At 38.8% G+C, this 12,496-nt stretch overlaps 1 protein-coding gene and 1 long non-coding RNA gene across 51 annotated transcripts in view; one reads left to right on the top strand and one right to left on the bottom strand.

The window, feature by feature from the left end:
- Positions 1-12,496, top strand: part of LOC140126346 (protocadherin gamma-C5-like) — a 431,655-nt gene that overhangs the window by 379,584 nt on the left and 39,575 nt on the right. For 2 of the 50 annotated variants that reach the window (XM_072145689.1, XM_072145685.1), the window contains exon 1: positions 1,073-3,726. The exons of the other annotated variants lie outside the window; for them this stretch is intronic. In XM_072145689.1, the coding sequence (XP_072001790.1) occupies positions 1,291-3,726 (2,436 nt within the window). In that variant the 5' untranslated portion in view covers positions 1,073-1,290. Of the gene's footprint in view, positions 1-1,072; positions 3,727-12,496 lie in introns of those variants that run through there. 50 annotated transcript variants of the gene reach the window in all.
- The window catches only part of LOC140126348 (uncharacterized), a 193,843-nt gene continuing 185,768 nt past the window's right edge, over positions 4,422-12,496 (bottom strand). The window contains exon 6 of the long non-coding RNA XR_011854806.1: positions 4,422-4,543. This is a non-coding gene — a long non-coding RNA (uncharacterized lncRNA). The remainder of the gene's footprint in view (positions 4,544-12,496) is intronic.

The following is a 12,496-nucleotide window of genomic DNA, read 5'->3' as shown; positions in this document are numbered from 1 at the left end:
TTATTGAATTAATGACCCTAGTGTAATGAGACTTGTGAATAGTGTAAAGTCAGTGCTAAGTCATGAATCAGTTTTTAATATTATTTCTAATTTCAAAGCATATAAAAGTTGCAGTAAAGTGGTAAAGGGCTTGTAATGTAGCTTTTTATATGATCTTTCAGTACATAACATCGGTCACTCAGGCCCGGTAGCTCATGTAACCTGGCATGACATTCATTCATATAGCCAGTATGCAATGCTACATTTCACCAGTAGTGGCCGCTGCAGGGCTGATGTAGAAGTCCCCAGGGATAACAGCTGTTCTCCAGGGATTTAAGAAGCCAGACCTACAGCCTTGACATGTTATTGTAGAAAAACACCTTAAAAAACTCTGACAAGCCAGGGGTAGTTGTGATATTGTAACAGACCATAAGTCATGTGGTTTACAGAGTTCTCAGACCTAACCAAAGTCAGAGATAAAAAAGGAATAGTGTGCTTTCAGTTTCATTAATGTGTCTAAATAGCCTAAAGCATGTATGATACCAAGGATTCAGTAGATGATATATAACCCAGACCATATGTGTCATTTATATTGTATCTATAGTCTTATCGGGTACATTTTATTAAGTCGTTTCCCATCTAACATTATAACCTGATGATATAATATACCTTAACGTGACCTCAGTATGTATTGCCATTCGGTGTTGAAAGTCTATTTTGTGGGGAATTAAGTCATAAAGGTCAAAGTTACAATTAATTACTCAAAGGCTTTTTTATATCTGTGTTCCTTTTTGTGTAAAATCACACATCAATGCATATTATAAATATATACAGTATATGTTCTATTTGTTTGTATTATTTATTATTACCATACAGATATTTTTAACAGTCTTTAACTTTTAAATGTTTTGATAATTCAAAATATATTGCATACAACATCTACTGGAATGTATGTTGTATAAATGCGAGCATGTACAGTATTAAGCACCAAGTGAAATTATCCTTGTATACCAATTGATAGTGTTGACCAGTAGAGGGCAGAGTTGACATCTGATCCTCCGCTGCTGCACATAACAGACATTGTGCTGTCATCCTCTCTCTCCCCTCTGGTTTTGTGAGACCTTCCTCCACCAACACAGAAGGGAGAGCTCGGGCTGTGACAAGAATCCCGCCCGTGGATGTATTTCCTCAGTTGGATACAACTCTTCTATGGTTTGGAGCTACAGTTTACACTATGGAGTGACTTCATTCCAGGGATTACATGTGGATTTTGTGCCTGCAGTTACACTGCTTGGAGGAAAGGTTTAAGTTATGGACATTCACAACTCAGCAGAGACTTGGAAATGGCAAGTAAAGTGCTTCTTTTTCCTTTGTAGCTGGGGCTGGGTCTCCGGGCAGCTTCGCTACTCCGTTGTGGAGGAGTCTGACCCAGGGACAGTAGTTGGAAATGTAGCTAAGGATCTGGGACTGAAAATCACAGATTTGTCTAAGCGTAGACTTAGGATGGGGACGGAGGGAAGCAGAAAACATTTTGCTGTGAACTGGGAAGATGGAGCTTTGATTGTAAATGAGAAGATAGACAGGGAGAGCCTATGTGGAGCCAGCACAAGCTGCTTACTACCGGTGGAGGTAGTGATAGAGAATCCTCTACAACTGCATCGTGTCATGGTGGAAATTGTGGATATCAATGATAACGCTCCTATATTTTCGAATGCTGAAAGGACTATAAAAATTACAGAACTATTGTCAAGTCCCGGAGCCAGATTTGCCTTGGAAAGTGCGCACGACTTAGATGTAGGCTCCAATGGAATTAAACAATATAGACTGGACTCAAGCCCTTATTTCTCGCTGTCTGTAAAGAAACGTAGTGATGGAACTCTCATTCCTGAACTAGTATTAGAGAAAGTTTTAGACAGAGAAGAAGTAGATCAACATCATCTGATCCTCACAGCTGTCGATGGCGGTGATCCCCCTCGATCAGGAACCTCCCAAATAAACATCATTGTTATGGATTTAAATGACAACGCACCAACATTTGATAAAGGATTATATAAAATTAATGTACAGGAAAATTCTCCTCCTAATACCGTGTTGTTAAAACTTAATGCCACTGATCTCGATGAAGGAGTCAACAGTGAAATAGAATATTCCTTTGAAGACCACATGCCTGATTTTGTTAAAAAAATGTTTGCCTTAAACCCAAAGACTGGTGTTATTTCTATCATTGGACCTATCGATCATGAGGAAACAAGTTCTTTTGAGTTGCCGGTTAGAGCTAAAGACAGAGGAGTACCTGCAATGGAAGGTAATTGTATTGTCCAAGTAGAAATTGATGATGTCAATGATAATGCTCCTGAGATCCTTGTGACCTCCTTAATGACAGATGTTCCTGAAGATACAGCAGTGGGAACTGTTGTTGGCCTTTTCAGAGTGAAAGATCAAGATTCTGGTCCAAATGGGCAAGTGACATTGGAGTTGCCTTCTAATTTACCTTTTAAGTTTACTTATTCACATGACCATTACTCCTTGGTGACCAATGATGTTCTAGACAGAGAAACTGTATCTCAATATGTAATTGATCTGATAGCCAGTGATATGGGTTCTCCTCCACTAAGGACGCAGCAAACAATCACATTGAAAATTTCAGACATCAATGATAACAAACCTACATTCTCACAAGCTATGTATTCTGCTGGCATACAGGAAAACAACACACCTGGACAACTTCTCGTGGAAGTATCTGCCTCTGATCCAGATGAAGGTGAGAACTCAAACTTAGTTTATTCACTCATTGACAGTCAAGTTGAAGGATCTTCTTCAATATCTTCTTTTGTATACATCAATACAAAAACTGGTGGTCTATATGCACAACGTTCATTCGACTTTGAACAAGTCCAGGTTTTGCAGGTCCATGTAAAAGTTGAAGATTCCGGATCTCCAAAACAGTTCTCCAATGGAACAGTTTTCATCTTTATTTTGGATACAAATGACAATGCTCCCAGAATATTCTACCCGGAACATACTGATGAATTCACTGTCCAACAGAAGATTCCCAAGTCATCTCCTGGTGGATATTTTGTTACAAAAGTCACTGCCATGGATCTAGATTCTGGCCACAATGCATGGTTATCGTATGAAATTGCTAAAGCTACCGACTCATCTTTATTTTCTATTTCTTCACAAAACGGGGAGATCAGAACAGCCCGTAGTTTTCTGGAAAATGAAAATCCTGAGCAGAGTTTATTGATTTTAGTCAAAGACCATGGAGAACCACCTCTGTCTGCCACGGTCACAATCATTGTCACATTAGATGATGGTATGGTCCAAGAAAATATGAAGTCCAAGGATTTATTCCAGAGCACACCAAACAAGTCGGAAATGACCATGTATTTAATCATTTCTCTTGTGGCTATAAGCTGTGTGTCATTCGTCACTTTTACAATACTGCTCATAAAATGTCTGAAAAAAGATCATGGTGGTGGTGGATTTTGCTGTAGAGATACATCCACACCAACCCATTATACAGGGCAGTATCCAACTCTTCGTCTGAACCCGGATGGTACTCTGAAATATATGGAAGTTAGAATGGGTCCTATGGATCCCCAGGGACAATGTCCCAAGTCCTGTTATTCTACCATGTCTGATAAAAATGATTTCACCTTCATGAAGCCATTAAATTTTCCACAGCTGAAAAGCTTGGTTGGTGAAACTGAGGTTTTATTCCCTCCTGTAAATGGTCCAGACCAGGTGAGATATTATTGTTTTCTATACAATAACCAATTGTATAATCATTGTGTCCATTATTTCCTATTGATGTATTATACAACTGTAGGAGAAACATACAGTAAATCTAAAACAATACTGAGTAAGCAGTAAGAAGCTAGGAGTAGTTCTGGTTCTGTATCCTATATACTCCTGTCTGAATATCAGATTGAGCAGTTTGCTGTTGGAGCTTCACCAAATTTTATACTGATGACTTGTGCTTTAGTAAGTGGAGCCATATGAATATGCCAAAGTTTAAAGGGATATTCCCATCTTATTCATGACATGTCCACTGGAGGTAGGATCCGCATGTGGGGCATACATGGATTGGAAAGCCTCTCCAAGAAAAAAAACATGTTCCACTTTTCATAGTCCTAGAATAATTAGAAAATTATATGTACAAATCTTGCATGTAAAAGAATGAATGGAATGAAATGCTAGCTGGCCATACATATTAATGTTGAAGAGGCTTCAATTTTAGCGTCATTGGCCAACCATCTAATATGTATGGCAATTTTCTATAACTGGCATGAAAACAAATGTCAGAGGTGAGAAAGGTTTGAGAAGGGGAGTAACTTGATGGGGTGTAGTGGGTGCTGTCGCAACTGAGCCCTAGAGGCTTAAGGGGCCTATAAGGGGCCACTTTCCCATATGAGAAAACTAGCACTATAAACCATACATTACAGTCAAGGGTCTGGCACAGACCCTGCACTGGGGCCCATCAACTTCAAGTTACGCCACTGGGGTTGAGTTTTCCAATCTCCATTTTTCCATTTCAATTTTCATTCCGACATTTCCAGTCCTGGAAGAAAAAATATTAAGCCGGAAAAGCATTCAGCCAAATTCCAAATTCTAAGTACGGTATGTTAAACATATTAGGTCGGCATAACTAACATTGGATGATGACCAGATTAATAAAGAGTTGTGTCAATGTGGAAATCATGGCCAAGGTTCACCACTCTTCCTAAATGGGGTCTTGAAACACAGATTTATTTAAAAAGACATCCCCTCTAAACATGTTGTACAACTTTGTTATATACTGTAGAATAGCACATATCTATGTGTAGCTAAACCTAAAGGGGGATCATTATGTAAGTGAACACTATGGAATTCATCAGTAGACAATCACATGTAATTCACTGCTGTGATAATGTGTTACACTTATAATTGGAGAAGCAAATGATCAGAGCTGAAACGGAAGGATGCGCCATAAAACAGTGGTTGGTCTGGATGTAAATGATATCATTAGGTTTTCATTCTGGTAATTGTCTGTGGATAGGTTATTTACAGTGTGATGCTAATTCATTCTATACCCAAATATGTAACCATATATATATATATATATATGACAATAAGGTATGGGAATTGCTATTGTGCTGGATAAGTCTCTGCGCAGCCTATACTAAATTGTTTTTTTTTAAGATTTCCTGGTGCTTATCTACCTCCTTTCCTGATAGGACACTACGGGAACAAAATGCTGACCTTGGATAAGTCCATTTATCTCTAGTAAACTATGTCCCAGAGAATGTGTACAGATTGTTTGTATGACCGTGGGCAAAAGTGATAGATCAGCGCTTGATTATTGGTATTAAAGGGGTTGTCCTCATTTTGTTTATTCTTTAAGGTAAATTAGAGGTATTATTAAAATAAATTAGTCCCCCACACCATTTCCAGTGGATTCCTACAGTTATCTTTGCTCTAGGCTGTGACATCCCATTCAAGCAGGTCACTTCCAATCACAATCTGCACCTCTGTGACTGCATTGACTCTATGGGGCACATGGATACAATTTTTGCCTTTCTCTTCTATGTTTTCTTGGCCCACGTGCTTTTGAGCGACTGTTTTTTTACGCCTAAGACCATTTCCTTTCACAGTTTGCCATGATTGAGTTTTCTGAAGTTTTCCTTGAGTTATCATCCGATTCCTGGTGTGAAAGTTAAGACTTGTACCATTTAGACAACTGCGTAGGAAATAGCTTACAGGCACACATGGATAAACCTACATGTACCCCTCTAACTTTCAAAGGGTTTTGCGGCCCACACCTAAGACCCATTCATAGGATTGATTATTGATACGTGATTGAAGGGCATATGACATCTGGCACCCCAGCGATGTGCAGAGTGCAATTCTGCTGGTGGAATACTACGCTACAGCTAATGCACGATGCATACAGCTCCATGCATAGTGCATCTTTATGAATATATTATAAATATTATAGCCAGGAACAGATGTATGAGAATTTAATGGGTGATGGTCCTTCTCGGTATAAAATTTGGTGATTAGTTTGGGTTGCCATTGGCCCCCTAGAAGGCTTGGGCCCTGGGATGCCGCCCAAACCACCTATATTATAATCCACTACTAATTGTTTATAGTACTAGTCTTCTTATATGGGAAAGATACAACTTATCTCCCCACTAAGACTCTTGAACTTCTGCACTCCTTCAAATTGCTATAATGATGCCAGGATGATGTACAGGTTTTTACATATATATTACAACAGTAAAGATATCACACCCCTTGATGAACTCCACATCTAAAAGAAATGTATACATCTGTTCTGATGCTTATGTTCTTTGGCGTCAGGGAAAGTATCGTGATGATTTCCGGAGCTTTTCCTGGATGTAGAGGTTTTCTCTGTAGGGGGTCGGTCGATGAACTATGTGCAGTAGCTTCAGGGTTGTGTGTTGTATACATACATATGTGTTGTGTATCTGGAATTATGTGTGACCAAGTTAGACCTCTGTGTAAGCAATGATACGCATCTATAACACAGATGGGACATGGCAGGGATATACCGCAGCCTCGCTCACCATTCACCATGTATCTGGACCCGATTCACCATGTATCTGGACCCGATCCAAGAAGATTTGCATCAGGATGGTAATGAGGCTGGTTTACTGATAAGTAAACCAGCCTCATTACCATCCTGATGCAAATCTTCTTGGATCGGGTCCAGATACAAATGACTTCTTAGTTGCACGCTTAAGTAAACAGCACAACCTTCCAGACAATGATAGTCATTCTGATCTTGGTGTCCTGTAAATAAAAGGGAGGACAAGTTTCTGGAAAGTTGTAACTGTGCATTTTTCCTCTTAACCCCAAAAAATCAAATAGTCAAAAAATTAGAAAACCTCAATACACAATGGTGATTTTTTTTTAGACAAATAGGTATAAAAAGCTTTGATTGGACTGTGCTGCTTATCCTGTGATAAACCATCATGGCTGTCAGGATCTTGCTATGTTGACATCCAGTCTAGGTTTTTAGCTTAGCATTGTGGTCACAGTGCAAGGGATTTTTTTATGAATTGAGACCTTGGAAAATCCCTTTAATTTGACTTTGTGTATATGTCAGTAACCGCTTGCGGCTATAACCTGTACGGTTTACAAATATTTGCCAACTCCACTAGAATGTCCCAGAAACTCCTGGAAAAGAAGGAGAACACCTGGATTTCTAGAAGAGTTGGCATTATCCCAGGTCTGTACAGGTCTGTAGCTTTACTTAAAAACTGCATGGGGAGCCGAGTGAGAAGCCTATTTTGGAGGACACTATGGACAAATGATTCTGTGAAGGCCTAAACTGTATTTTAGGTCTCAAGCAGGGTGATAGGGATCCTCTCTTTTGTGTCGTTGTATGTAATGCACCCCCTTTGGTCCTTTTTTTTGGGAACTCCTCCGGACGGGGAAGTGAATGTGCCCCACTGTTTTGATAAATGTGGCCCATAGAGTACAACAGCAAATGGCAAAGAAATACATGAAATCGAAATGTCGAAACAATTGGAGATGGCAGAAATTGTCACATAAAAAAATTATGGGATTCTTTCTGGTTCCAATGTCCCCCTGGATTTGTGCACAGCATCGGAGGAAAACTGACAACATGGCAAGGCATATGTGAATGCAGCCATAGCTATGCATTGTGATATTCAGAACAGTATATAATTACTCTACTATTGTTCTATCTTCTAATCCATATACATAATCCTGCAGAAACTATTACTATATTAGGCTGACCATACACATTACAAATTCCCAACCTGTTATTCCTCCTGTAACCCCATGCACGGCTCAACAGCAAATGCATTTGTTTTCAGGGTGTTCTTATCTTACGGCATTTCATCAGGGGAGTTGGGAGACCATAATATACATTACATTCTCAGCAAGTCCATGAGAAATGTATGTGTAAGGCCATCTCTAGTATCAAGTATGCTTGGTTATATAGATTATTCTAGTCAATGATGATGCTTAAGAGACTTTAGATCAATAATACGAGATGTAACACTAATAAGTCTGATTGCAGTGATATACATCATCGCTTTATATGGGCAGTGTGTGAGCTTGGAAGATATCCGATGTGTGCGCCCTATTTTATTGCAGTATTGACATGCCGGACTGAACGCAGGTGCGTGCTATAAATAGGGACAATGATCTCCGCATTGTCAGTACAGTCCCTGGTGTCTGTGTTCTTAATGAACAGCTATTCTGAGCCCATCTAGAAATTAGGTTGGAGCACTTCTGTCATTAGTCCAGGAGATTGCAGCATATGGCACCGTGCCCTGAAATATCCCTATTCTGTGTCTGTGATTTTTAGGTTATTTTTTGCTGAAATTAGAAACTAGGACTAGTTGGTTTTATAAAGGTTGTGGTCATTCTCCAGTGACAGGTGCAATGTGGTCTCAGTTGCTCCTGAGATCCCTACTAAACTGTTTATAGGAACATAGGGCATGTCATAAAATCCCCAAAGTTGGTAAAATAGCAAACTGTTATACAGGCAGACCCCGGGTTACGTACAAGATAGTAAATACCAACAGCAACACCCACTTCCACTGTATACAATCCCAATACTAACCAAAAGATGAGTACCAACAATAGTATATAGGACCAAAAAGGTATAGCTCATAAATCATATTACCAGTATCAATAAAATATTGCAAATCTTTATTTGTACACACCAAGGCAATCAAAAAAACATTAAAACACACGTTAAAATCCACAAAAACAGACAAAGATGGTGGTAGTCAATCCATAATATACATGTACCATCACTGTAGACGTCCAGGTTAAATACAACATAGGGCTGTGCAATAAGTACAAGTAATAATTTTACCCAACCGGGTGTTACATGATACCTAGTACCTTACAAGCAGTTATCAAGCCCCAGACCACCACCACAGCACCCTGAAGTACGTTGCGCCATCGCTTCCTCAAGGGGGTTACGTAGAGGATAGGTTCTGTAGGTTTGTTCTTAAGTTGAATTTGTATGTAAGTCGACACTGTATAGATTATTGAATTGTCATTAGAACCGGGATTAACAATAAAGCTTCATTACAGATACCTTCAATAACTATTATAGCTCTTTATTGTAGTGTAAGGCTAAAGTACAGTAAATTACCAACACCCAGAGGTCCGTTTGTAACCATGGGTCGTCTGTAAGTAGGGACCACCTGTATTTATACAGAAGGTTAAATTCTGCATCTTCCTGTTATCACATTTAGTGGTTACCATTGCTAAACTCTAAGAGTTTATGATTTTAGGCAGAATTTTAATTGGTTAAGAATTCCGAGTGTTACCCAAAATAAATTTTTATTAATCTTCGGATGTGAATGTAGTAGAACATGGGATATGATAAGATAAAAATCAGGAAATCAGTTGAACGTGTTAGAGATTATTAAAATGTTCAGTTTTATACTAGAGTATTGTTTGTGATACCTAATAGTCTCCTTCCCTGAGCATGTACAAATCTCACTGGCAAGTTTCCAGAGGGTTGGTCTATTTCGGATCTTGTGTTTCACATGTGGTGACTTGTTCATGTTTAGTCTTGCCCGGCCACTTTCATAGCTAAACACATTTATATTTACATGTCCTCTTGTGCACATAAATATCAGTTTCAGGCACTTTCACAGTTAAAGGGTCCGTCAGGTTTGGATTGTTCCTTGGCGAGATGGCTTTGAGGAAAAGCTGATTACAAAGATCAGATTTGATCTGTGGTGGAACCTGGTAGCAGGTGTACTACTTTTTCTCTAGCACCCCCACAGGCCAAATAGAGTATTACATGGAGTCCTCCAGTAAGATGTTCTCTGTGCTGACTAATAGATCAATAAGGACGTGCACTATGAATTCCTAATAAGAAATCTTATTGCAAAATGATTTTTGTATTTAGTGTTATATGTGTATAGTATTATATATTTTGTGTTCTTATTTATTGTTCTATGTGTATAGTGTCATCAACTTTAAAGAAAAATAAATTGCAGCTATATTCTATCAAAGAATCCCAATAACTGTGACCATTGTAGGTTATTTTCAAGAAATAATACTAGCAACCAATTATAGAATGGGATTACTGCCTAAAATATAATGGGTAGATGAATGCAGACATCTGATTGGCTGCAGTGGTTTTCAGCAGTAGATGTTGCATGCATGTTATACTTTTATGTACAGGTAGTCCCCGGGTTACATACAAGATAGGGTCTGTAAGTTTGTTCTTATTTGAATTTGTATGTAAGTCGGAACTGTATAGTTTATCATTGTAATCCCAGCCAGAACTGTTTTAGTCTCTGTGACAATTGGATTTTAAAAATGTTGGGTTGTCATAAGAATCAAGATTAACAATAGAGCTTCATTACAGACACCTGTGATAACTGTTACAGCTGTTTATTGTAGCCTAGGACTAAAGTACAATAAATTACCAATATCCAGAGGTTGTAACTAGAGGTCGTATGTAAGTCGAGTGTTCTTAAGTAGGGGACCGCCTGTAATGGTTCTCTGCTGTTTCTTTACAGTGTATCAAGAGTATATATAGACATCTGCCTCTGTTGGTAGCATCAAAGTCTTGATCTGAGTGAATCGCCCGCAGAGGAGCTATATTTGTTTTCAATGACTCATCAGGAACAAAAATCAATGGTGTGGATGATCATTTTAAAGCTTTGTTAACCATGTAGTGAATTCACCCAGCGATACCTGAAGGACAGTAGTAAGAAGACTCATCTGACACGGCATTAATAGAACATTAAACATCTAGAATTACTGTTCTGGTAGATGCTACCATTCCCTGCAAGCGGTGGAGATGCCTTCTATGCTCTGTAGTAATATTACTATGTACATATATATATATATATATATATATATATATATATATATATATATATATGGTATTATACCATATATTACCATGACTGTTGATCCTCATTCAGTCTAATTTTTAGAACCTCAAGAAATGGGTGATCTAAATTTGAAGAGAGTTTTTGATCTCATAGTCTACTTACTGCATATGACACATATGCATGTTTTTTCCACTATCTGACAAGAACTAGAGTAAACCTTTAGCGTTTAGGTCAATTAAGTTTACCAAAATTATTTATATTTTCCAAATGCCAAAATAATGAAAGAGAATTTGTTACAGCACTGTATTACTTTCTGCAAAAATCGAACGTTAACATATATATTTGGTTAGTATTTGGTACCATTAGCCTTAATCTGTATGACTTGGCTCAAACATTTTGGATATCCATCTACGAGCTTCTCACAATAGTTGGTAAGACTATGGGCCCATTCCACCTGACAGAACTGGTGTAACTGAGTCATGTATGTAGGTCACTTTGCTTGTACCCGCGTTTGCAGCTTTGCCCATAAATTCTTAATATGATTGAGATCAGGGCTTTGTCATGGTCATTCCAAAACATAGACTTATCCATAAGTCACTTTGTAACCAGTTTGGCAGTAGTTTGGGGTCATTTGGAAGACCAATCTTTATACAAGCTTCACCTTCCTGGCTGATGTCTTGAGATGTTGCTTCAGTGTTAACACATAGGGGTCCGACGAAGATGAAGTCTACCACGATTCAAAAACATTATGCGCCCAAGATCCTGCATCTGTCGCTTCCCCGCTGAGTTCACCTTCTACCTTCCAATGTATGCGAGTGCATGTCTTACGACATAATTTGCAATGTTAAATCCCGACGGCCCGCCCCCCAATTTGTGCCATGTGAAAGCCAACGCCGATGCGCCAAAATCTGATCACAGGTGCCAAAAACCCCTGTTAAATGCCGCGCAACACGGAAATCATCAGGAAAACCAACTAAGGGTGCGCTCCGTGGACCCTTAGTTAATGAGCCCCATAAAGTTCTTTTAATTTGTGAAGTGCACCAGTTCCTTCTACAGAAAAACAACCACACAACAAGATGCTCGACAGTATATTTCTTTGTTCTGGTTGCATTCCTGGACTATTAAGCAATGGCTTGAAAGATATTGCATCCTCTTCCAGTGACCCTAAACTTTGGCTGACTTTCATAGCAATCCTATTAGGAACATTTTAGGAGTTGATATATGTATCTATCCATTTCCACATCCTTTCTTTGTTGAAGCTGAGCTTTGTGCACATTCGGCTTATAAAGATAATAGCTCGGGCTGCTTTTTGTTAGGAATTGTGTATTTTATAGATTTGATTGCGTAATGGAGAATTTAGAAAAAAGGAACCCGGCGGGGATTGTGAAATGTGGATTTGTTCTGCAATTAGAATCCTCCAGATTGTGGATTTCAACATGGTTTACTCCCTACGTCATGTATCATCTCCATCTGTTAATTATGGGAATCCTCTGGTCATTTGTTCCATTGTTATATGGATGTGTAGCCATTTGTTTTAATGGGGATGAATGGTGGAGGAGGGGAGATACAGCCCAATCTTCTCAGCAGACTTTACTAATAGACTGTGAAATCTGCTAGCATTTAACTCCATAGGTCCCATTACATATTAAATGGGCATGTGC

This window comes from Engystomops pustulosus, chromosome 4, assembly GCF_040894005.1.
Source record: "Engystomops pustulosus chromosome 4, aEngPut4.maternal, whole genome shotgun sequence".
In the NCBI taxonomy this organism is placed as follows: Eukaryota; Metazoa; Chordata; class Amphibia; order Anura; family Leptodactylidae; genus Engystomops; species Engystomops pustulosus.
This window is presented reverse-complemented; position numbering and strand designations above follow the sequence as displayed.